This window comes from Anomalospiza imberbis, chromosome 18 (genome assembly GCF_031753505.1).
Source record: "Anomalospiza imberbis isolate Cuckoo-Finch-1a 21T00152 chromosome 18, ASM3175350v1, whole genome shotgun sequence".
Taxonomy (NCBI): domain Eukaryota; kingdom Metazoa; phylum Chordata; class Aves; order Passeriformes; family Viduidae; genus Anomalospiza; species Anomalospiza imberbis.
The window spans coordinates 2,190,177-2,215,164 of NC_089698.1; the positions used below are offsets into that span (position 1 = coordinate 2,190,177).

The window sequence follows — 24,988 nt, forward strand, 5'->3', positions numbered from 1 at the left end:
ACACCAAGGCTTCAGAGCTCTGTAGAACAAGATGAAGCTGAAGAGGGAAATTTTGAGCAAAGAAATGGTCAAACTGACAACCAGGGAAATCCTGAAAGGTAAAACTGCCTCTGGGAGTCCCTCCTCAGCTTTTCAGCTTTCCCTGGGCACACAGAGCAGGGTTTGCACATCACAGCACTGACTGTGCCACAGCCACCCATCCACGGGAGCTGGGCTGAAATCCACAGGTAGGGATGGACACGCCAGAAATGTTCCCTCTGGATGGAAAAAGGGCATTAGGCACCAAGTAAAGGGATATGGAAGAGGAAGGAAACTCTGCAGGAGGGTTTGAGCATTTTATTACGATATATAAATTTTGTCTTCTTAAATTACTCTCTATGAGTTGAACAGAAAGGGATTATGGTGGAGGAAGGAATATACAAAAATAAAAGGATATTGTGAGCTACTGCATCACCACATATACAACAGTAAAGTACTTTACAAGCACTTAGAGAATCAGACTTACAAAAATAAAAATATGACACATCCTTATGCATTTCCACCACTTAAAAGTTCTCTTCTTCCTTCTCTAACCTTCAGACACCTTTCAATCCCATCCTCAGGTCACAATTCACATGATAGGATACTTAGCTCATTCTGATGGCCATTACAGTATCTGAAAAAGAATTAGTGCCTCCCAAGCCTTATAAAATCCACTGGTTATAGAGCTTTGGGAGAGCTGTTCAGAACAGATCAATTTGTGAGTGATCAGGTGATCCTCAGGGAGCAGACTTTATCTGGCAATAAAAATCTGAATATCCCATAAGAAGATCCATCATCTCCTATAAAGCATTCCCCCATCTCCACAGAGGCACAGCTCTGTGCCTGTTTGATTGATACACACAGAAAGTACCTCGTGAGCCTGGGGGAATGCTGATGCTCACAGACTTCAGCAGGACTGAATGACTGTGACAGAGGATGGATCTGATTTTGTTTCAGCTCTAAAAAAGGCAAAGATGCTTTTTCCTTCAGGAAAAGAGGCAGGTTAAAACCACAATGGCTAAATATCCTAGATCACAGTGTTCACACACAGAACCATTCACCTCTACGTCAGACTCACACAGTCTTTATTCTTCAGCTTGCTCTACAAAGTCTTTTTTGCTCATTAGCCCTCTGGTGACCTTTCCCATTTTTTTAAGACACACTCAACATAAATAGTAAATAGCATTCACTTCTCTGACCAGCAGCTCACTCAAACACTGCTATCAACACCCAAACACCATTTCAACAGCTGCAGAAAGCGTGCACCCAGGGTGCAAATCTGTCTGTATTTCACATTGAGGAAAGTAGAACTGGCTTAGGAAGGGAAAAAAAACAAAAGAAAAAGGCAGAAAATAAAGACAAGCAGTAAACTTTTGGTCAAATTTGTTCTCTGCGGTTTGTGCAACATAATCCACAGCTTCCAACAGTTCAGTATTTGGTTAAGGTTTCATCTTTTTGTCCCCAAATGCCATGACAGCAATGCAGGCAGCCCAGACATGAGCACACTCTGTTGTATTCCAGGGCAAAAGAATCATAGGGATGAAGGGGAGACCCACCACCTTTGAGACAGGGACTTTCCATATTGAAAAGAACAATCCCATCCCAAAAGATAAAGGCAGCGTCTGACTTTACCCATCAGGCTTGCAGAGCTGTGGGCAACATGCACATCAGGATCCTGGGGGAAATCAGGATTTCTGGGGAGAAATAGTGTAGCCACAGTCCCAGCTGTTCAAGGAAACTCACATTTCCATGGTCTAATTTTAAATTATAAATTTATAATTTGTATCTTGGAGAAAATATACAGGAACAAGGATTTGTTGGCTGAGATTAACAACACTCCATTTAAAAGAAAAGTACCTCCCTAGTGGGACTAATTGTTCCTTTCAGATGTACAAGCACACTACAGGTATGGCACAAGGCACTTCTTGGCTGCCCAGGGTGATTCTTCATTGGCAACAAAAAAACACAATTCAGTTTCTGGTGTTTAAGCAAAACAAAAAAAGTCATCACTTTTCCCAGTCCTGAGTAAGATGAACTTTGGCTTTTCTACCACTGCCTAACCCAGCCACAGGGATGGGAGCAGCACGGACAGAGTGGGCAGGCAGGCTGGGATGTGTGCCCAGGCATGGGTGAAGACTTGACCCTCTGTGGTTTCCTTGACCTCAGGAAAAACAAAGTCCCTTTCCAACACCAGCTTTTGCTGAGAAGAAAAAACAGCTTGTGATGGGCCCATGGCAGATACCATATAAGAAGGGATTTAAAAAAAAAAATTCTCCAGATCTCAGGCACTTGGCAATGTCCCAGTTTGGATGTGGTCCAGGGTGATAGTCCCACCATAGCCACCGTGGCTACACAGCTCAAAATGTGCTCAGCAGCCTAGAAACCCAAGCTGCTTTCTATCTTTTTTTTCCCCCTAACATGGCAAAAGCAGAAAAGCTGCTTAAACTCAAAGGAGCAGGAGCATGTTAGGTTACTTCTAGTGTATTTGCAGAGAAAACAAAGCGTGAAGCTTCAAAGAGGCCTGGGCTGGGTGTGTGGGACCCTCCGGTGCCAAGGATGCAGCCCTCTACTGCACCCTCCCATGGGTCGCATCCACCTGTGAGACTTTGCCTCAGCAGCCCCTCTCCTCTGTTGTTAAAGTCCAGGTTGAGGTTCAGTCTCTCTGCTGGATTTGTATTTGCACACTAGGTTTTTTTGGCTTGCCTTGAATTCTCTTTTACTGTTGCAGCTGATGTTTAGGAAACAGAACTAACAGTGGACAGAGTGGGCAGAAACCTGCAGCCAGCCATGATGAAAGGGATTTTTCTGGGGAAAACATGTCCTGCTCAAAGACCAGCATGATCAAGAGCAGCAGTTTTGTGCTCAAAGCAGGGGTACAATCCAGCTGTTCAAAGGAGCAAAGCCTGATGTGTGGTCAGAATAGGGGGAGTCTGGCATCCCCTTGGGTCTGAGGTCAGCCTGTCTCCATCAGTCCACTCTGTCATCGTGCAGGGATCCCCTGGGTGTGAGTACTGGCCTTGCTTTTGGACCTGGATTACACTGCTGTCAGCCTGGGACCCTGCCCCTTGGCACAGACTCTGGGGCATGCAGGCACTGAGCCCACCAGAGCCTCCACGTGTCCCCAGGAAGGCAGAGGGGTATTTCCCCTGCTCCCAAGGCTCGCTCAGCAGCACATGGCCAACAGGACAGACCTGAAGATGAACCAGCAAGTAAGTGCATCACTAACCTCACTGCACTGGGACCACGTTCATGCAGGCACCAACTCCCTGCTGCCTAAGCCAGCTCTCCTGTTTGCTGGAGCCCTGGGGAGAAGGGCTGCTTCAGGCATAATAATCCCTTTGGAGGCAGATGCTGCTTTTCCAGGCTTTGATGCTGACAGACAGTGACAGCAGAATCTGACCACTAACAAATATAGTCCTTGTTTGTGTTGCTGTAAAGAATTCAACAGTAGGTGGAAGCCTTGGAAATCCTTTGAGGGGGTCTTCCTACCAAGTCCTAACTCCCAGCAGACAGGGAGAGTTCAGCACTGCCACAACACACATCTTTCAGCACTAATGATGCTTTGGCTGTCAGGATTGAAGTTTGTATTTAAAGACTTTATATTTACCTCTGGTGGAAAAACTGTGCTACTTTTTAAACAAGAGAACTCTGTTTCATAAAGGTCACAGTTCTGGTCACATTTACCAACTGCTTTTTGAAACTGATGGAAAAAGTATCTTTGTAAGGCACTAATTTTATTATTTTTTCAAGTTTCTCAGACTTTTTTTTTTTTTAAATCTCAGTGGGTTTGTGCGTCAACTGTTCTGGGCAATCAGCTACGTCTTGTTGACATTGTTAATAGGCTTTCTGACTTGGCTGCTCAGCTGTGTTCTGAAATAACTCCATCAGACTCACAGCAAGTCAGGAACAAAATGGAAAGTTTAGAAGAGAGAAAGCTGGAAATTAATTTCCGGAGCTGTGTGGTTATTTCTAAGTCTGAGCAGCATGCAAAAATTCTTGGTAAGATTTTTGGAGACAATTCCGTGCTATTTTCAAAAGCTGTATGTTTGTGGGAATCCAGGCTCTTGCAGATTTTCAGCAAGAGACCAAAGTGAAGATATACCCGAGATGGGATTCATGAGTAGGGAATGTTTTACCTTAGGATGGCTTCACTGACTCCTGCTCACTGTTTCTTGGTCCTTTTGCAGAGACAGTTCAGCTGTTTCTAGTGCTACAGCCTGGCTGATCAAGGAAAACCCAGATGGATTTGAGCTTTTCAATCCTTCAAGCTCTACACTGAGAAAGTTTGGCTGCTCCTCTACAGGCAGAAAAAAGCTGCCCATGCCACAAATATGGAAACTATTGAGAGGGTGAGTTAACCCTGCCCTGGCTTCAAATAAGCCAGGGAGCATCTTCCTGCTCTACACTCCTCTCTGCAATACAACCACACCCTGAAACTCAGAAGGGCTGCAAGTGCATACAGATCCCTTAAATTAGGTGTTGGAAGCAGCACGGCACACTTGGTCTGACAATACTTTTGATAGAAGGGCACTGGGCTCCTCAATTCTCAGTCACTCTTCTAAACTAGCCCTTCAGCTGTTCACTTTCCTCAGTCTCCCTGCTTACTCCTGGCTGGGGTCACAGAAGATGTGTCTGTGCATCACAGCTGGCCTTCCTCCCATCTCCTGGTTGAGCTGTGCTTTGCTATGGTATACAAATATCCATCTGCCAGCAAGAGCTCAGGGACCTGTTTAAATCCTCTCTTTCTTGGGGTGACAGTCTCCACTCCTCTCAGGAAGTGGGGTGACTGCAGTGCTATAATAGGGCAGCTCTCACTCCGATGAGCTGTTGGAGCAAGCTGTGATGTACTGGTACAAATAACCACCTCCTCTGCATTTCAGGTCTGAAAGAGATCTGGCCTGGTGTGTGCTGGGCCAACCAGACGCTGACTCTGCAGTTGGTCTTCCCTTTGCCGAGATCAGAATAGCTCTGAAGCTTACAATGACTCTCACCTATGTGCTAGACAAGACCTACAGAGCTCATAAGGCATCATTCTGCAATGGTAAGAGGGTCCTTTGTCATCTTGATTTCATCTAAACACAAGCCAAAAATAGATATGCTCGGAGGAAAAAAAAAAAACCCCAAAAATAAAATCCAGATCATGAATGTCAGGAACGTCACAAAATACAAGCCAGCCTCTCACTGATCAAAAGCATCCTGTGCCCTGCAAGCCTCCTCCCAGCCAGTTCTGCCTCGCCCGAGAGCTGTTCTCCAGCCATGAATATTCAGTCGCCACCAAGCAAGGCCCAGGCAGAGCCCCGCGAAGGCCGCGGCCTCCCGGGGGTCGCGCGGTTGCCAGCGGCGGGGCGGATCAGAGGGTCTCGCTGTACATGACGCACGGGTTGGTTTCCTCACAGAGTTCCAGCTGCACGCTGGAAGCAAACCAGCGCTTGGCACAGCCCAAGCTGTAGTTGAGGGTGGTCCGGTAAATGTTCTTGGCACGCTTAGGGAAAATGATGGTCGTGCTCTGAAACCTCACCGGCTTCTGGCGGGGCTCGAAGATCAGCTGGGACTTGTAGTTCCGCCAGGTGCAGTTGGGAGCGGCGATGATGGTCTCTCTGTAGGTGGTGACCGTGGGGATGGGGCCGTAGAAGATGTCGTCCCGATAGTGCTTCTCAGAGTCGTACTTCACCTCGGAATTGCACCTGCAGAGGACAGCAAGGTATCAGGAGCACAGCCCGGGCAGCAAAGGAGGCAAGACAAGCAGGACTCTTCTGTAACCCTTCGAAGCTGGCATCATTTACCACCTCTTACTGCACAGACACTGGGGCAGATGCCAGCTCTACAACACAAAGCCAAGAGGACTCTGTCCTGCAGGGGAATCTTGTTGGAAGCCCACCTTGCTGTGAATCCATCTCAGCATTTCTGCAATGTGGTCATACCAGGGCAGAAAACACTTTGTTGCAGAGGCTCCAAGCAACGCTCTTCTTCCTCTAGTTTTCTCCATGGGTCCCACTGGGGCCTCAGCTCAGCCCCGAGAGCTACACTGGAGGCAGACAAACGCCCTGTAATGGACCTGTTGAGCTGTCAAGGCTGTTTGTCTTTTCTATCATCATTGCACAAAAATGCCCAAACCAGCTAAAACCTGAGCACTGGGAGATGAGGGGTGAGGTTGCTTGTTGGAACCTACAAAAAAATCCAAGCAATGCTGAAAGAGCAGGTAAACCAAAGGAATATTGTGGGCTATGGCTGCTCAACACCCATGCCACTGGTCTCAAAGGAATTGGCCACCTGAACTGCCAACAGATGAAGAACCACAAAAAGTAGGATGTCACAGCCCTGCCTTTTTTCTGCAGCCATCTAGAAAGGATGTGCAGATACCGGGCCAGGAAGAGGGCTTTTTCTGGAATCCCTAGCCATGGGGAACAGCAGGACTTCCACTGGTTTTCCCTGCTCCCCAAATGCTCCTCCAGCAATCAGCAGCCAAGGAATGTGCAGCTCCACGTAAAAAAGATTAAAAGCTGGGTGTGTGCTTGTCATTACCTCCACCCAGAGGGGGGCTGACTGATTGTGCACCGTGTGTAATCTGAGCTGCTGTAATGTATTTTGCACAGCTAGGGTGTAAGCAAGTCATTCAGCACACATAAAACAAGACTCCGATGTAATCACCATAAAAACATGCCCGCTGGCAGTTCCTCAGCCAGCAGAGATTTACTGGGGTACATTTCCAGAGAGACTTTTGCATAGGTTGAGGGAATTTATAGTTGTCCCACTGTCCCTGCCCCAAGCTGTGTGTGAGTGCTCCATGCTGTTTGCAGGATACATTCCACATCAGCAAAAGAGCAAACAAAGAGCAAAGACCAACATTTATCCATTGGCCACAGCACCAGCCCCACAGGAGGGCAGAACATCTCCATCACTGGCTTGAGGGACCATCTCCTCACACAGAGGAGCTCATTCAGTCTCTGTGGGCTGTCTAATGCTGGTTTCTCTGTGGCAAGAGCGAACAAAACCAGGTGCCAATTAGAAGGGTGTTGCTTCTTCTGAAGACACAAGTCATCTGGGAACAGTACGAAGACCATCAGATTACTTAGTGGAGGCCATCAAGCCCACAGATGGTAATGGTTTTTTCTCATAACTTTGGATTTTAGCTGGCCTTGGAAGGAAGGCTGCCTTCTGTTAAAACCTCCCTCCAGTTCTTGCCTCTTCCCCTCTGCCTGTGCTGCTGTCAGTGGCTTTAATTTGGGAATTACCCTCCCACCTCACCTTCCCTTTCTATCAAAATAACCGTGACTCCCATTTGCAAACACATTTTAATCTTTGGCAGAAGCACCAGAAAAAAAGAAATCCCCATCTACCCACCCAATCCCATCTGTACCTGATTTCCTGCACGGGCTCAGGGTTGACCTCAATGCTTTCTCCAAAAAACACCGGGCACATTCGAGGCCTTATCTCTGGCATGGACGGGTTCAGGAGCAGATAAGGCATCTGCAGGGAAGGAGAGCACAGCAAGTGTTGGAACACAGCAGATGGGGCTGGCACAGTTCATAACGTGCTGTGGCTGGCAGCTGAGCAGCCTAACACAACACCTGGACTGTCCTCACCTACCAACACCTCCCTGTGCCCCAGCACACCTCCCAGGTACGTGACTGTGCCCACATCTCTGTCACTTCATGCTGCAGTATCTGTTTGTTGAAATTTAACCTTGCCTTTCCTTTTTCCTTTCTTGTTTCTCATAGGAATTGCAATGGTTTTCGAGTTTTCTTTAGCCGTGATATTGCCTTTACTGGTAGGAATTAACAAGTCTTAGAAACACTTGAAATGTATAAGCATGGAAAAGTGTTCCATGTCTGACCAAACACAGCAATAGGGCCTAAGGCTGCTGACTTGAAGGATGTAGGTGTACTGAAGTGAGACATGTGTATGTATTTTTATAGATATACATACAAATATGTACATAAAGTCATGTATCCCTTGCAACAATCCAGCAGAGGAAGCAATAGACTTGCTGCTCCCAAGGTCTCTGTGCCAAAAATGGCTCTTGTGCTCCAAAGGACATTCTTGTTAACCATAAAACTGAGGGTGGGGTGAGACACTGGGGCACCTTGTGGCCTCTGCAATGCAGGAAGCCAGTTGCAAGCCAGGACTTTGTAATGAATGGAGCAGCTCCAATTCATGACACCAAAAACTGGATTTTTAAGACTAACTGCACTGTGAACTCACTTACTCTGACAAATTGTCACAGACCAGCCTAGGCTACTCTGCCCACCACAGAAATGACTAATCCCACTTCTCTTTACTGAAGTGCTCTTAAACACCAGTTCCTACATATGGGGATCCTGTGTCTGGTGCCTGGACCAAATCCAGCAGCTAATTCAGCCTAATCCTGCCCTCCTGGAAAAATGTCACTGCAGGTTTCAGACTCTGCCACTACTTTTCTGTCAGCAGATATTTATGACGCACAGGGACACAGGATCTCTTTAAAGGAGATGGCTGGCAGCCTCTGTGCAGGGTCTGTAGATGGCTAGCTGAGGTCTGCTTTTTTCTACTGGTTTGGGCCTTCTGTCTCAGGCTAAGGCAAAAAATGTCACTGCTCCATCTGAATTTGCCAAGCCATTTAATTCTGTGTCCCAAAGCCACAAAGCTGTTTCTTCTTTTCATACTGAAATATCCCTGCACTTTACAACTGTGTAAAGTTGTACTATTAAGTAAAATGGCCAACCCCTCTTTTTGATTGAATATTGTTCCATTGTCAAAACAAAACAGTGTCTGCACAGTTATGGGGAGAAAAAAGAAAAAAAATATATCTTTTCACCCTCCCTAGCAAACACTGGCCAAAAGGCAAAGTTCATTCCTGAATTGCTTTCAACACTCTTGACAGGGGAGGGCAAGGGCAGCCTTTCTGGTCGTAAATAAAGCACTTTGCTTCTGAAATGTGAATTGTTTACATCAGACAAGCCTCAGTTCACAAGGGTGCAGATGTCCAGCTTGTAACAGTCTGCACAAGGCCAGAGCTCTTTCTAAAGACATTTTGTACATAAGAAGAGGTTCCCTTGGGTGCAGGAGTCAAACACCATTTGCACATGCTCATGAGCTTTGTGAACAGCAGGCAGGCTGCCCTTTGGGGGTTCACCTGCAGAGGGATGCAGATTGCTTGAACTGGTGAAGGAAACAAGGATGGGGATACGTGTCCCTCCTTTAAAGAAGCAGTTTCAAAGACACGCTTCCAGGCAAACAAGCCTTCACACTTCTTGCTAACAAATGCTGACACTAAGTGCGCTCCAAACATCCCCAGGATGCGGGAGATGTTACGAAGACTTTCCTGTGGCTTAGCCGGAACATTGCTGGGGCATCTGGCCCTCAGTGTGTGCATGGGAAAAGCCTTCCCAGCCCGCTGAGCGCCGGGGGTGCTGCTCGGTCAGAGCGTGGGCACGGCGGCAATCGCCGTCTGTGGAGAGCACAGGTCCCACAGCAGGGAACAGGAAACAAGAACACGCTGCAGAAACACCACCAGTGCGCACAGAGAAACGGAGGTGCTGGCATGCACGACTGACAGCAATCAGAGTCAAAAATTTGCTGCTGAACTTGGTGAAAGCAGGATTAAGTGTTCTCCAGGTTAGTGCTGGATAGGGTGTGATGAGACTATTTCCTTTGGGGGTTACAGTTAACCTTGTCTGGGTAGGGAAGGGTGGCAAAAGGCATTTCATATGCTGGGGATGAGCACCAACTTCAGACCTGCAGGTTTGGCTTCGTTTAGAAAGCTGGAACAACTGTGGACATTGGCAGGCCAAAGCCAGGATTTCTACTGCCTGTCAAGACCATTACTGATTCAGACCTCTCTTCTGTGAGCTGCTGCAGGTCAGAAACCTTGAAGTAACCTGAAAGTCTGCACATGGAAGATGTAAATAACTTACAAATCATGGCCTAAAAATAGAGATCTCTAAGATCCTGTAGGCTGCTCACCGAACAGCAACTGATTTGTTTGCACGGTGTGAAGGGGTCACTAAACAGCAACCACAGGTTTCACACAGCGGCCACTGAAAGGCACCTCAGGCGACATTTTGTTTTCCCTCCAGTGATGTTCTGAAATGTCGGCTCCTGCAAGTCACCTGGAGCTGGAAAGCAAGGAACAGGGGATATGAGCTTTCCAAAAGATTTGTCTTTGGGGTTGAAATGTTATATCCCTGGCACATGTCAAAAGCTGGCTTTTTGGCAAGAGTTTGACACCGACTCCTTCCAATCTGCTTTAAGGAAAAAAACCAAAAATGTTCTGCCTGTCAAAAAAATACTGACTCAATTCTTTTTCCTTCTGCACAGGAATGGTTGAAAGAAGAGGAGCACTGGACTGCTGAGCCCCCTTGAGAAAATCAGGGTCCCTGGCTCGTTTCTAGGAATCAATTGGTGATCTCCAGATACTCCACAAGTAAGGTATGTTTCTGTATTATCCTGCACTATGGATAGAGGGAGCAGAGCTGGCTGCACACTCCTGGGGGTCACTGATGGTGAAGAGAAGTCCACATCACTTCAGACCAGGCTGTCCACAAGTGATCCATAGCCGAGGTCTGTCTGTCCAAGGGTTGCTGTGCTAGAACGCTGCAGTGGGGACCTGATTCATCTGTCCCCGGTAACTGGAGCTGTGCTGGCACTTACCAGATGCCGCTGCGCACAAAAAGACACCACAACCCTGCCATCTTTAAGGACAGAAGGAGTCAGGTAGGCAAGGAAGGTTGAGAAGACAAAATGAAAGATAGCAGAGATATCAAAAAAGTGACTCCCACATTTAGAACTCGATCCAAGGTGAATATTAGGCAGTAAATGAGCTATTATTTTTATTTCTTCTCCAGTACATAATTTGTGTCAACCAGCAAAGAGTTACAGTAGTATTAAAAAGTTGAAGAGCTTTCTTGTTTGGCTGCATTTTTCCCTCTGCCTTAACTCTGATGCCTTTCAGGCATGTAACGGCCTGGGCAGCTAAACTCTGCTTTTTGCAAGTAGCAGATAGATAAACACTGATAAAATTGGTTGCTGAATGGAATTCAATCTACAGCTCATCCACAGCATTGACTGCTCTTTAGCTGCCAAATTCCAGGCAGCAAAGCAAGAAAAAGGAAAGGAAATTAACGTGACTCGAAATAAATAAACCCCTAAAACCTTTCCCCAGAGAGCGCAAAGAACCAGAACTGACCGACTCCTTTTGCTATGGTCATTAAATGGAAGGCACTAAGATGTGGCATTAGATCTCTAGAGACTGTAAGGGGAAACAGCTTTCCAAGTGTCAGGGCTACAAACAGGATACTGCTTCCCCAATTCCCAGCTCCTAACTTAGCTAGGGCATAAGCAAATCTCTCACCACATTTTCCCACTATGGTAACATGTCAGGTCCATGAAAATGTCACTTTACTCAGCTGTTATTTACAGCAATAATGAAAGATCTGGGTGAGTTATTTGACACACATCTACATTCTTTGCTCTAGAAGATAAGCAATATTTGTTTAACAGACCATTTATTTTCCCAATATCTGCACGTATTGCGCATTACGAGTAATTTATACCAGAGCCGGATGAGATTATATTGGGAGGTGATAACAGAAAATGCAAACCTCAGGTAGAAAGGCAGGGGTTTATTATTTCAAAGAATTACATCCTTCCTGCTTATCTCCCTCCTTTATTTCAAGTGGGAAATGTGTGCTACTTTGCTTATTGTCCACAGGGTTATGTAGGGACACAATGGAAATTCAACAGCTAGAAGACATTACCCTCAATGTCTTTCATCAGAGCCACACTTTTCAGAGCAGATGATGAGATCCTGATGCCTGTTTCCCTGATCTGCCCAGAAGGGACATCTGTCAGATCAGGTGAGGCCAATCGAGTGAGGCCCAGAGCCATGCCCTGTCCTTCATCAAGGAGGAAGAGGAACGGGTGCATATCCAGAACTGGGTGGGGCTGAGGGACAGGGAACAGCCAGGTGGGATTAGCCTTTGCCAGAGGTGTGGAACTGAAGCTGGGGGAATTCCTGCGGGATCCAGTGCCATGGGAGCAGCTCAGAAGTGGATCAGGATGCCAGGCTGCCAACAAGCCCTGAGGCAAACCCTGCTGTGGTGCCAGATGGGTGCCTTGCTCCCTGCACCAGCCTGGGGCTTCCCCAGAGCTGCTGGGACCCGCAGGGCCTTGGGAGTCACACCCCCTGCCTCGTGTGCGGGCTGCAGGCTGGCTCAGGTCGGGGTGCTGGGCCTCCCTCTCACGTGTACTTTCAGTGTAGGTGTTGACAGGTATGAAATTACATATGAAAAACCTTTGATGGCCATGTTCCCCACCCAGTCCCTACAAGTCATTGCCCCATTCCTGAAGCACTTTCAGTGCAGGACAGGATGCTGGCTCTGTGACCCAATGGGTCTTCAAAATGCTGCACGTCAGGAAGAGATGTTCTCTTGGGTTTTTTAATATGAGCCATTAATCCAACAGGGTTGGCACAAATGTTGACTTGGATCACGTCGTTGGGATCCTGTTGTTGTCTGTGAAGGCTGTGCCAAGGGCAAGGTCTCCTTCTCCATACTTGAGATGAAGCTGGAATCTTCTCCCACCACTCAAGACTGATTCTGAATCATTCTTGCTGCTGAATCTAAGTAGAAATTCCCTACATCCCTACAGCTGATTCACTGGGATATAGTCCCACAGAAGTCAGTGCTCACTGAGGCAGGTTGAGTGCACAAATACTTAAATCTTACAAAGTAAAAGGAACTCATTGCCGTGGCAAAAGCTCCTTTCACTGTTGGGAAGGAACATAAAACTTCTTCAAGAACACACAATGGATACTTCTGGAGATGAATGTGAGCTTGATGTCCCCTGATATCCATTAGGAGTTGTGTGATGGATGCAAAGCACTTATTTCAGCACAGTCCAAAAGCAGTTCTTCTAGCCTCAATCAGTGTCCCAGGGCAAGAACAACAGGGAAAACTCTAAGCAGATATGGGTACTTTGATGTCATTTCATTCCCCATGCTTTCAGCAACAGCTTCTTTGTGCATATTATTAGGATTTATTTTGTTGTATTTCTGTTCGTTTTGACCCAGCTTTACAGACACAGTCTAGAGAATTCAGTAACCCGTCATAAGAATCAATTTAATTTCAGAATAAAAGGCAGAACTAGGTAAGTCACCTTCTATTTTCCTTAGGATATTTGCACTTAAGCACAAAACACTTGACAAATTCCCTACATGGACTTTATTTGAAGAAATAAAAGCCAATTTATCCTGCACTACAAGTAAAAGGGAGAAAAAAAAAAAGTCCCTAAATGGTGTTGAACTTGTGGTATTTATGACTCTGGCCCTAAATTGCCTTTCATATTTTCTTGGATCCCAAAGCTGTTCCCAAATTGGCTGGTTAAATGTGAATAAATGGTGCATTGTCTTTGAAACAAAGTTGTGCTTATTAAAGAGCAGAGAGTTTACTTTTTCAGAGTCACAGTTAATAACACAGAGCAGAGAGAGCACAGATTTTACACACAGGAAAATCTTCGATAAGGGCATGCAATCTCCTTTTAGTCTGCATGAGAAGGGCCGTCCTAAAGCAGAAAAATTTTGTAACATATTTGCGAAGTTGGAGCAAAATAGCTGACTGCAGAAGACTGCAACTGGGCTCAGACCGGTGGTTTGATAGTTCTGCAGCGAAGAATAGTATGAAATACTTCACACAGATCTGAAATGTTGTTTCCTTCACCTGACAGCAATTTATTGTAACTGTACATACTAGAACCTTGGCTGTTGGTGACTGAGTTGTGTATGGTTTTATAGTATTCCAACACAAAGAGTGCAGGTTGTGTTCCTGGCTCTGTCACGTTTATAAGGAAAACAAACACTAATATAACAGGCGATTTAAAACAGCATTTCTTGGTGTGCAAATAGCTGCAATTATTGATTTGCCAATTCTGCATGCTCTGATGAACAGCAGTGGAATAGAATTAAACAGAAGCACATTCATGGGTTGCATAACTGCTCATAGATCTGCAAGCCCTTGTAAAATGGCAAAATTAGAGCTAATTAGACACTGCAATTTAAAAGTATGAAGCAAGCAATACTCTTCATATTTTTCCTTGTTTAATATCAGCTGCAAGTACAGTATTTGCACAGTGGAAATGAAAGGAAGTAAAACTCTCTGTAGTCAAATAGAGTGAAAATTCCTATTTACTTCATTATTTTGCAGTGAACCAAACAGAGTTAAAGAGCAGAGCTCAGCACCACTCCAAATAATACAGTCCAACTGGCTTCAGCATTTGGATCCCTGCAACCTTCTGTACCTGCTAACAGCATGGAATTCCATACATTCCCAATGTATGGAACCCATACTCTATGCAGGAACCCAGGGTTACCCTTGCAATGTGATACAGAATTTGGAAACATCTACAGTGTGAGCTTTTCTGAAGTGTCTAAAATGTTCACCAATGATCAAAACAATTGAAAAACTTTACCTCATTTAGATCACAAGAATAACTTTTCTCCCTGTAGGAGTCGAGCACTAAAACTCTCAAGCCTAACAGCCCATGAACTGAAATAAATTTTCTCATGTTCTTTCTTCTTTGATATCTAAGGACTTTCTTGGATGGCGTGGTGGCCAACTGTCATATGACTGGAATGGAGACTGTCATATCCCCATTACAGAGTTTTGCAGACACCTCCACCCCTGCTGTTTTTTGCTCCAGCAGCCTTCACTCACCTTCCTCCCCAGTTTTATTTTACAGACACACAGGAACAGCCTGATCCTGCCAAATCAGAGGCGTGGGGGTAACTTTGTACATAAACACTCCCATCGAGATGGCACACACACCCAGGCATCTGCAGGTAAGGCTCCATATTAGGAACTGCGGCGTTAGCCGGTTTGAGATTTGACTTTCATAATAAGCCCTCACACCCTCTCCACTGTGAGGAGTCATTGTTCATGGGGAAGGTTTTGGCATGTTCAGGAGTAAAAGGCAGTTTTCAGCAATATGCTCAAAATGCCTTAGAACTTGAGAAAGTGCACAAGGGTGTGAGGAGTCATTGCAAAATGTCACTATGGGAAAGAAGTCTGAATTGTCACCAGACCAGAGGGAGATAAATTTTTCTCATGGAAAGATTTGTGCTGCAGTTTAAAGCCAATTAACCACGTTGAATACACCTACAAACATCTTTTATACTTGTTTAAAAAAATTTTTAAAGAGCCTTGGGGAAGAACTTTCATCATCCTTTAAAAACCTCCACCACCACCACTGCTTATGCTCTGAACGCTGTGTTTTAAAAACAGGTTTTATAGCTCAGGGACAGAAATAAACAAATAAAGCAAAATAATAGTCATAATAAATCTACCCAGATCCTACTCCACATTCAAGTGCTTCACTGGCACTGCATCAGGCTGACCGAGACCTGCAGTGCTCTGCCAGCTGTCTGAGCTTACAAACCACTACCCCCGGCTCCGCTCGGCTGCCAGCGGACAAACCTTGCACACAGACTCATGCCACAAAGCCCCGCTCCAGCAAAGGGCAGCGGCACAGAGCCCTTCCCAGACCCTGTCCCGCAGAACTCCCCGGACACACATCCCTACCCTGCCCCAGCTGAAGGGCACTTTTGTCTTTCTTTCAGCCAGGGCTCCAGCAAACGCGGCTCCACGCTCCTCACAAACCAGATGTGGGATGCCAGGGCGTACTGATGGCTGGGAGCCAGACGCCCCTGCCTCGGTCCGGATGGATGCAGCTCCAACCTGTACCCAGCAGGCAGAGCAGTGTCACTGAGAAACAGTTACACTTTTCCGAAGGTGGGCAGGGGAGATCGGTTCAGACTTGGGGTTTCACTCCCACACCGTTATTAGAGTTCACCCAGCCAAACTGCCAACACTCTGTGAGTGTATCCAGAAGCCCTGCCCGGCACTGGGCCAAGCCCTGCCTGGCACAGCAGCGGCGCTGCCAACACCGGACTGCAGCCGCCACGGGCAGCCCGGCGTGCCCTCGGCCGGCGAGGGCCACTGCAGGGGGAACTCAGCCCAGGGGTGCCCGGGCAGTGGTCAGAGGCGCCCTCCTGCCTGCCCCCCGCTCCGGGGCTTGGCCAGCCTTTCCGCCGCGGGGCCCGGAGGGGACAGAGCCCGGTGCCCGGGTTTGGCTCTTACCACTTTGCCGTCCTTGGCCTCTCGCCGGTGGCCCGGGGCCGGGGGGTCCGCACCGCCGCTGCCCCCTGCTCGGCCCTCACCGGGCGACAGGGAGTAGAAGGGGGGGCTGGGGCTGGGGGGCAGCCCCGAGTCCGGACTGTCCAGCAAGCCTTCCCGGCTCTTCTCCTTCAGGCTCTCGTCCATCCCTTGCAGCTGGAGGTGACCTACCATGTCTGGGGGACAGCGAGGGGGCCGCGGCGGGAGAAAATCCTCCAGCGCCGCCCGCCGCGGAGGGAGGGAAGGGGAAGGGAGCCCGGGGGGGCCCTCCTCAGACCTGACCGCCGCTACCAGCCTGCCGGAGCCCGGTGCTGCGCGGGGCAGCGCCAGCATCAGCCAGACCGGGGTGTCCCGGCCGCCTCCCCTCCACCGGCCCTGGCCCTGCCCGCCCGGCCGCCCCCGCCCTCAGGCGTTCCCAGGGGAGGGAAGCGAAGCCCGATCCCCCCGCCCAGCCCCGCGGGGACGCGGCCGAGTACGCGCGGCAGCGCCCGGGGCGGCCCCGCCGGCAGGGAGCGCTGGGCGCGGCGGGGACGGGACGGGGACGGGACAGGGATGCGCCGCGCTCGTCCACAGCCTGCGCCGCCCGCCGCCTCCCGGCGGCTCATTTATCCGGAGAGGGTGGGAGGGAGCCGGGGAGCGCCCTCCCCTTCCCCCGGCCCCCCAGCTCTGTCCCGGCCGCGCGTTCTCGGGCGCTTCCCAGGCACGGAGCGCGTTCGGCGCCGCCCGCCTGCCCTCTCCCTCCTGAGCGGACGGGGCAGCCCCCGCGCAGGGCCGGCGGGAGAGGGGTGTCCCCAGCGCACCTCCCCGTGAGCTGTGGCTGCCCTCTGCTCGTTCCCTCACTGCTGTCCGAGTTTTCCCTCAGTTATGTTCCATTTTTCCCTCCGTTTTGTCCCTCTTCGATCTCTGCACTCTCCAAGGCTGGGAAAGGGGCCTCGCCACATACAACACGCCATCACAGGACACAGCTTCCCTCCACTCATTCCCTCACTGCTGTCCCAAGTTTTCCCCCACTCAGAGCTGATTTCCCCTTCAGTTCTGATTTTCATCATCCTTTTTTCACCCTCACACCCCCAGAGTAGCCTTCCCCCTCAGTGTCGTGGCTCGTGGGCATGAGGGAGGAGACTTTGCTCTTGAGAACCATCGTCCCTCTTCACTTTGAGGTGGCAAAGGGCAGCTTCACCAAGGTAGCCAGTCACCATGGCAGTCTTGGCTACTAAGGTGCACAAACCCACCATATCCCCTCACGGCAGCCCTCACACCTCCTGCTCCCTCACGCCTCTTTCTTTGGCTCCACAGCTTCTGGTCCACAATCAAGGAATCGGCCTCCCTATCCCAGCCGTTGTGTGGTCAAGGCCAACGTAAACACCATGGACAGGCGTCCCAAATCACAGCACAGCCTCTAGGCAGGAGGAGCAGCATGTGCCAGAGGCACTGCCAGCACGGAGGGGAGTGAAGAGTCCATATTAACCCTCAGGGTTCAGAGAAGCAGCAGTGGTTAAACAGGTCAGGCTGGCTGAAGCCAATATGGTCATTTGTTGCACAATAACCGTTTGAAGCTAATGTTACCTTGTCCACGGCCCTGGCTGTGTTTTTCTCATCATGTTTTCTCTCTACATAGAGTCTAGACTGTGAGAAATCTGGGGCAAGCCCACTCATATGGCTCAGCTCAGTGGAGCTTTATTCATGGCAAATAGGTTTCCATGGGAAGCTGTTGAAATCCAGATGGCCTTCTCTTGGTCCGAATTGTTGGCCCAGCACTGAGTGAAATGAGACTGTCTGTTTGTGCTACAAAATGGACAAACACAATACTTGTTGTGGCAATGAATGAAAATGTGAGGGGTCTGATACTGTACCTAGTGACAAAGGCTTCACACCCAAACCACAAAGATGGTGCAAAGTCCTTGGAAGTTGGGTTGGACTTAAAAGTGCCCCCACTGCATCCTTCTGAGGGAGCAGATCCCAACTAAAGTCCAAAGGGAGGGCTATGGATGCCCAAATCCACCTTTGACTGAAATGAGGGGCCCTCCTCAGAGTGACTGAAGCGATTTGTATGCACTGAGCTGTGCAGAGGAATGTCACTGATTTGTAAATGTCAAACAGGCACCGAGCAGCCCACACACGAACCTCAGTGAATTCTTACCTCTGACCCGCTCGTCGGCTCCAGCAGCTGCACAGGCGGATTTAGAGCCCCTTACTGTAAGGGCTCTCATGTCTCACACAGGCTACGGCTGATCTGGAAATGTCAAAGGGGACTGAAGGTCAAAATTTCCATAAATTAGTCCCTGGCTTGCTACCTATCACATAATAGGATTCTCTGGCCAGTTAACACTGTGAAGTCAGGAATCCAGCCCAGCAGTTCCCCGGCAGCCCAGTTCCCCTGCCCCTCTCCTGAAGTGGCTCAAGACCATGTGTGCAAGGGGAAGGAGTGTCTTCAGAGCTGCTTTCCTCCTCGGAGAAAAAAGGAGCAGGACAGAGAGACACTGGGCAGGGGTGAGTGCACTGTCCTTTCATCCTAGAAAGCCCTGTTTTAACTTGGGGAGCAGTCAAGAGGAGACTGATTTTTCTGTTTCTTGTTTTGAGAAAACTACAATCCAATCTTTCCTGGACCCAAATAATGTATGTTTCTAAAGGTAGATTTCAGTATAACACATGTTCAGCTCAGCAGTGGTTGTTATGGTTTAGGAGTTGCTGAGCTCCAAACAGCTGAAGACACAAAGCACTCCTGAGCATCCCCCAGCACTGGTAGGGATGTTGACTTCATTTATGAGTGGCAAAACTGCTGCTGGTTCAGCAAGGCATGTGTGCACACACCTAACGTTGATATTGTTATTGTGGTTGTTGTTGTTCTGCAGGGCATGTGTGTGCTGTGGTGGTATTGTTGTTGTTATGGTTATGATTAGTAATCTGTTTCAAGTTAGTAGTGGGCTGCTCACCCCAGTTGGAGCTCTCTTGTGTAAGGCACGGGGCGGGCAGGTGGTAAGAAATGCTCCTGTCCTGATGGTTGTGACAGAAGTGACTCAGATTTTGGTCAGAGTCCTCCTGGAGTCACAGTATCTTGCTCTTGGCCAATGAAAATCAGCCTGAATGGAAACTTAGTGAAGGATTCAGTGTGCAGACACAGGTGTATATATGGTGTGGTAGAATTACGCCTGGTGAAACAGGATTTAAGTATTGCACAGTGCCCTGTCGAAGGAGAAAAGGAGAAAAACAACAAATTTTTCAGCTGAAGCCATGTTGCTTTACTGAAACCCTCCTTAGTTCAGCACTTCTTCATTTGCTGGAAGGAATCACTAGGGACTGGTACATTCCTGTGTCTTGGCTTGGGAAAAGGGAAACTGGGCCCTTGTGTGCATGGTGGGACAAGGAGGAAGGAAAAGTCTGGAGGGGAGTTTTCTGAAGCAGCTGAGTAGAGACAAACAGGTGCAAGAACAGTGGTACAAGGGCAGCAGTGTGAAGGCACAGCCTGGGGGAGAGTGGCCTCCACTACCAGCACTGTCTCTAAAGGAAAAACCCTGCCTAGCTGTGAATTTGAGTGCAAAACAACGGCAAATAAGGAACAGGGAGTCAAGTAGCAGAAAATTGGGGAATATTCCAGCAGGGCTGTATCTGTTAAGATTCACTCTCAGGCAGTGGTGCAATCCTGACAACAACAATTAGAGGGCTTTTTGAAACACACATTTCTCAGAGCTTCTCCAACTTTATTTTTCATTGATCTATTTTTTATAAAACACAAAATCCCAGGCCCAATCCTGAAACAGGTGGGAGGTCATAAGAGAGGGACAGTGGGGGCAGGAACCCAGACAGCCCGCCTGATGTGAGCAGCCCTGCTTCTGGATAAAAGCTGGTATCCTTCCTCAAATCCACTGGGATTCAAGTCTCTCCATGCTTTTATGAGTCCTCTGCCTTCTGTTTTCCTAGCTGTTCTCTTAGCTAGATTTGAGTACTTTAGGAATCTGCCGTCCCACAGACATGGCAGAGAGTCAGCATCACGTGCTAAGTTTCCTTCCACTGCTGCCAGGCTTGAAAGACAAATACAGTGAGGGAAGAAAGAGACAGGATACAAACACCTACATCAGGACTTTTTTCTGAAGCAGGCTGGGTGGCAAAACAGGAAGAATGCTAGGAATGTCCATTCTGGTTCACTGTCGAACCCGATCCTTGAGAACACCCACAGTGTAACTCCAGTCCCAGTAAGAATGGCTCGGGCCACAGTAGGATGTAACTGTGCTCTCTGGTTCCCTCCAAAGAAGAGCAGCCTTCCTTGTCTGCCATGGGTTCCTGACAACAGTGTTGAAAGGCACCAAAGCAGCAGCATCACTGAAGGGAATATGACCACAGAGCAGGACTCAGATCTGTCAGACCCACACCACCCTTGCCTGGCACCCTAAGTTGTTCACCTCAGCCCAAAATGATTCCAAGCATGAGGGCGGCAAACCTCTGCTCACTGCACAGGTCCAGATGTGATACAAAGAGCAGGAAGCACATCCATAGTACTGGACCTGGAAACCACATGCCAATAATGATTAATTTTGCAGCGTGGCAGAGTTCAAATCAAAGGAACCTTTCTGCCTAAAAAGCAGAGGCTATTTATCAAGAGATAAAATCACCTCCTGATAGGTCTACTCATTTATTTTTAGGCAGCCCCTACATCAGAAATTTTTTTCAACCCTGACTCCCAAGTCTTGGCTGTCTGCTCCAGTGAAGGCCACAGCCCCCTCAAGTGATGGCTGCACCTGCTCTGGCCCTGCTACCCTCACCAGACAAACAGCCCTCCTAGCAGTGACTTGGAACAAACTGTCTGGCAGGAAATGGGAATGAAAAGCACAAGAATCTCCTTTTCTGGGGTCAGGAGTGCCTGTTCTTGGCAATAAATCAAAGGAAGCAAATTTCCTTTGAATAGCCTGGACTTGAACAAAGACGGTCCATCTCCCAGACAAGGCAGTAGACTTTGTGACTGCAGGAAAGAAGGATGATCTTTGAAGAACATACATAGGATTGTATGAGAATGTTGCCTTTTCATATTTGACTGTAGATTTGTGCCACAATCCAGACAAAAAAACCCCAGCTGAACACTGTATTACAGAATGAGCAAAGGCTCTGGAGCACAGAAAAATTATCAAGGCTTCTGCTGACCCTGCTTGCCTTTGAGTAGGGTGCCACATGATGAGTATTCAATTGCCTGTGGTGTCCAGTCAGATATTGTTACATACCTGAATCAAAACACACCTCCCTGCCTTACTGCCCCAGAGAAGGAGCTGCCTGTTATCCTGTGAAATTTCCTCTGCTTGTCTGTCAGGGCTGCTGTGCTGTAATCTTGGAGGATAATCAACAGCGAAACCATTCATAAATCACAGCAAACAGAAAAGACGCCGATAGGGTCTTAAATTTCAAGCCTGTGAAGCCATCATTTCAACAATGACAGTCAAAGGGGAGATTAAGAATTCTTTTACATGGAAAAGTTTTTCTTGGAAGAGCAACCCTCTCTTTGGTTGCCTGTAACTACAGTCATGTGGATTTGATTTTTACACGGCCCTTCTGCCCGCTTGCAGGGAATGCTCTGCAGCCCCAACAGGCCTGTTCTCTCACCAAACTGGCTTGTGGAGGGACAGCAGCAGGACTGGAATAAGGCATCAAAAATGAAGGACTAAGGATTGCCCAGTGCTAGCAGAGGCCGAATGGGCTGCCTGTTTGGGAGGTAGTGGCGAGATATTCCAGACCCCTCTTGGCTCAAGTCCACCATGCCTCTGGGTCCAACTGCAGAATGGGACTAAGACTGGTGCCTTGTTTTATGGTGCAAGTAAAGTATTTGGAGATTAACTGTACTTGCACCTCATGGTGTTTAAAGGTGTGAGGGTATTGTGAAGTCCGTTGCCAAAAAGGGAATGCAGGGCTGGATTAACACCCCACCTGGAGGGCAGGTGATTTCTTTCTGATCCAAATGGAGCCTTGTCTTGCCCTGTTCATTTGGACCAAGCGCTGTGCTAGGAAGAAAGGAGGGAGACTGCGCAGTTCTTGCCTTCCCTGCTGTGAGTGTTGATCAGCAGTGAGAGCCTGAAGAAGATGCAAGGGGAGCAGAAGAAGAAACACTAAGTGGTGGAATACAGTCTGCATGCATCTACTGTGCTTCCTTCAGATAGTCTTCCATTTAGAGTAGAAACAAAGTGGCTGTCTGCTGGTTTGTTTACTCTCCCCGATTTCTAGACATACACTGTGCTTCCTACTTCTGCTTTTCTAGCCTGCTTGCTCTTGTGACAAGCAAGGGAAAATTTCACAGTGGGAAGGATGCTTCTGTTCTAAGCACAATTAAAGAAGAAGAGCACACCAAAAGGTACTCTGAAGAATTAAAAACTCTTTGAAAAAGCAAGTATTTCATAGCTTAAGATTTTCTGGATTTTTTTTTTAACTGGAAGAAGCATGGATAACTGAGGATAATTCTCCCCAAGAAAATAAAACACATCTTTTTTTTCCAGATTTTTCTTGTAAGAGATCATTTAAAACATAGGACCAGAGCAGAGATGTAAAGCCTCACTGAACAGCTTAGAGATGAAATTCTTGACTCAACAAATAGGTGTCATTATAAGAACTCTTACAGTTCGTATTCTTGGCTAGCCTATTGTGATAGTGTTGTGTCTCTTTGATTTATGACACATTATTCCCTCCTGTAATGTCTAACAGTCAACGGCACATTTCTTCTCCAGCTATCCACCCCATTTAGCACGTTTATAAAGTTTGGAAGGACAGCAACAGCTCTCAAATTGCCTGTTGGGATGGGGCACGTTAAAAACGGCATGATGCAGTGACACGTGATGGACAATGGGGGAGATGTTCTCTTAGCTTTATTTCCTCCTCCTCTAAATCAGGTATGACATGAAAGAAATTATTTGGCACCATATGGTGACCTGAGGATTGGAAGGCCGTCTTCTTCCAAGAGCAGTAGCTGTCAACCTGTCACTTGTGGAAGAAAACCAAGAAAAGCAATTCTAGTCAGCTTAAATTCACTGTAGAGGAGCCGCGTTGCTGCTGAGAGTCCACAAATGGGGGGGAAAAGTCAGAACTCACCGTCCTAACTTTTCAAGTTAAAAGTCTTTGGTTCCTGTGTCTAAGCTAATACCCCACTGAACACCAACCTGAGCATCTCTCCTAGTGAAAGAGTGGAAGCTGAGAATGGAGCCTTCCTGAAGGATATCGGTCCACAGATGCTGCAACTCAGTAAAGTCGTTGTTGGAGGTCATTTGCTGAAAAAGTCTCCTACTTCTTTATCCTCATCAGCAGGCTCTTAGCAGATCCCTCACCAACAGTCCTCCTCTGCGGCTGTCTAGGGGTGAGCCTGTATCACTGGAATCCACTCAGCCTTTTCTGATTTCCGTTATCCGAGGCAGAGAGAGCCTGACCTCTGTGTGGTGCTCAGAGGGACTGACCTGGGTACCTCTCGTCAGTTCTGCCCGTGCTGTATCCAGCTGCTCAACAGATGGGGCTGAGCCAAACACCCCAGCATGGAATTCAGGCTTGGGCAGGCTGGGCAGTCAAAGCTCTCTGCATTCACTGAGTTGCCATCAAGGTTTCAGCATTGGTGGATGGCCAAGTGTGGTCACCTGTCCCCTGGCAGCTGGGCTGAGACCACTGGAGTCATCAGCTAAATTACCTTGAATTGATGACCTGCAGACTTAAAGCTCTGCAACGCAGTTCCCTTTATGCACCCAGCTCCCATTTCCTTTTGTATTTCTCTCATAGAAAAGTAACAGGAAAAGCTATTACTGGCTTTATGAAATGTAAGTTCATACAGTGTTTCCTATGAGCCTTCAAGCAACTCCTTGTTAAAGCAGATAAGTTAATCTGTCTTTTGATTCAGGTCACAGTACATTTTCAGCTTTAAATCACCACAGTACAGTAACTAATGGCATTTGCCATAGGAATGATGTTGAAAAAACAAGGAATCTGGGCAATTACTAGATGTATATTCCTGGTGAAAACAACCCACGTAAAGACAGTGTCAGGGAAAAGGATGATTGATCATCTGGATTTTGCTCCCTTGTGTTTTCTTGCCCACTTTCTCCACAGTGTACTATTAACTTGCACAATTATCGTAATGAAACCTGCCAGTGGATTTTGCCATGTGAGGAACTCGGGCGCTGTCAGGAGGGGCTCAGCAGGGCTTTTTATCCATGCAGGCTGAAACTGCACAGACAGAGCAGTGCAGTCCCTTCAGGCATTCAACTTTCAAAAATACCAAAGTAAGAGTTTTACCAGAGTTGGGTTTTTTCCCACTTTGAATTCTTGATAGAATGCTGTATGTTCCAGTCTTGTCTCAGAGCTCATTAAAGTCAATGTAAAGACTTTTGGTGAATTTAATTAGCAGTGGTCTGAACCCTAAAGCTGATCAAAACTCCCACCAAACTGTAAATATGGAGGTGTTCTGTTTGCATTGCAGATATAATATTTGGCTACAAGGCAGGGATGCTTGGAACGGTTTTCTCTCTGCCCTCTGTGTGTCTTTCAGATGCCTGGTAGTTTTACTGGATTGTTTTTAATTATAGTTTTTTATAAGGTTAGAAAAAATGGCCAGTTTAAATCTCAGTATAAAACAGAAGCAACTGACAGCTCCTGAAATCAGTGAGTGAAATTTTGCTTCTCTTAGAGTAGGTGTAGTTTTCTTCAGCTGTTGGCCACTGGTGTGTGAGAGTTTGTTCTCATGGTACATCTGCTCCACCCACATGCCACAGCCCCATGGAAAAAGTTCTAATGCTGAACCTGCACTGTGGATTTTGCAGTCCATGAAGCAATGGAAAGCAAAGAAAATCAATGTGCAGTAGAAAAAATGTGCA

At 47.7% G+C, this 24,988-nt stretch overlaps 1 protein-coding gene and 1 long non-coding RNA gene across 4 annotated transcripts; one reads left to right on the plus strand and one right to left on the minus strand.

Annotated features, from left to right (window-relative positions):
* Positions 1 to 321: 321 nt before the first annotated feature.
* Positions 322 to 16,811, minus strand: RFLNA (refilin A). 3 transcript variants are annotated; one of them, XM_068208378.1, is made up of 4 exons: positions 16,131 to 16,811; positions 7,379 to 7,488; positions 5,540 to 5,705; positions 322 to 655 (listed from the first exon to the last, which is right to left on the minus strand). In XM_068208378.1, the coding sequence occupies exons 1-4, from the start codon at positions 16,497 to 16,499 to the stop codon at positions 647 to 649; spliced, it is 654 nt and encodes a 217-aa protein (XP_068064479.1). In that variant the 5' UTR covers positions 16,500 to 16,811; the 3' UTR covers positions 322 to 646. The 3 variants fall into 3 exon arrangements, with proteins under 3 accessions (XP_068064479.1, XP_068064478.1, XP_068064480.1); XM_068208377.1 differs by lacking the exon at positions 322 to 655 and having other exon boundaries at positions 3,597 to 5,705; positions 16,131 to 16,808; XM_068208379.1 differs by lacking the exons at positions 322 to 655; positions 16,131 to 16,811 and adding an exon at positions 15,573 to 15,702 and having other exon boundaries at positions 3,597 to 5,705.
* A 716-nt stretch (positions 16,812 to 17,527) lies between these two features.
* On the plus strand, positions 17,528 to 22,637 carry LOC137484508 (uncharacterized). The gene is made up of 2 exons (XR_011004904.1): positions 17,528 to 17,669; positions 22,402 to 22,637. It is a non-coding gene; the product is annotated as an uncharacterized lncRNA (long non-coding RNA).
* The last annotated feature ends 2,351 nt before the right edge of the window (positions 22,638 to 24,988 follow it).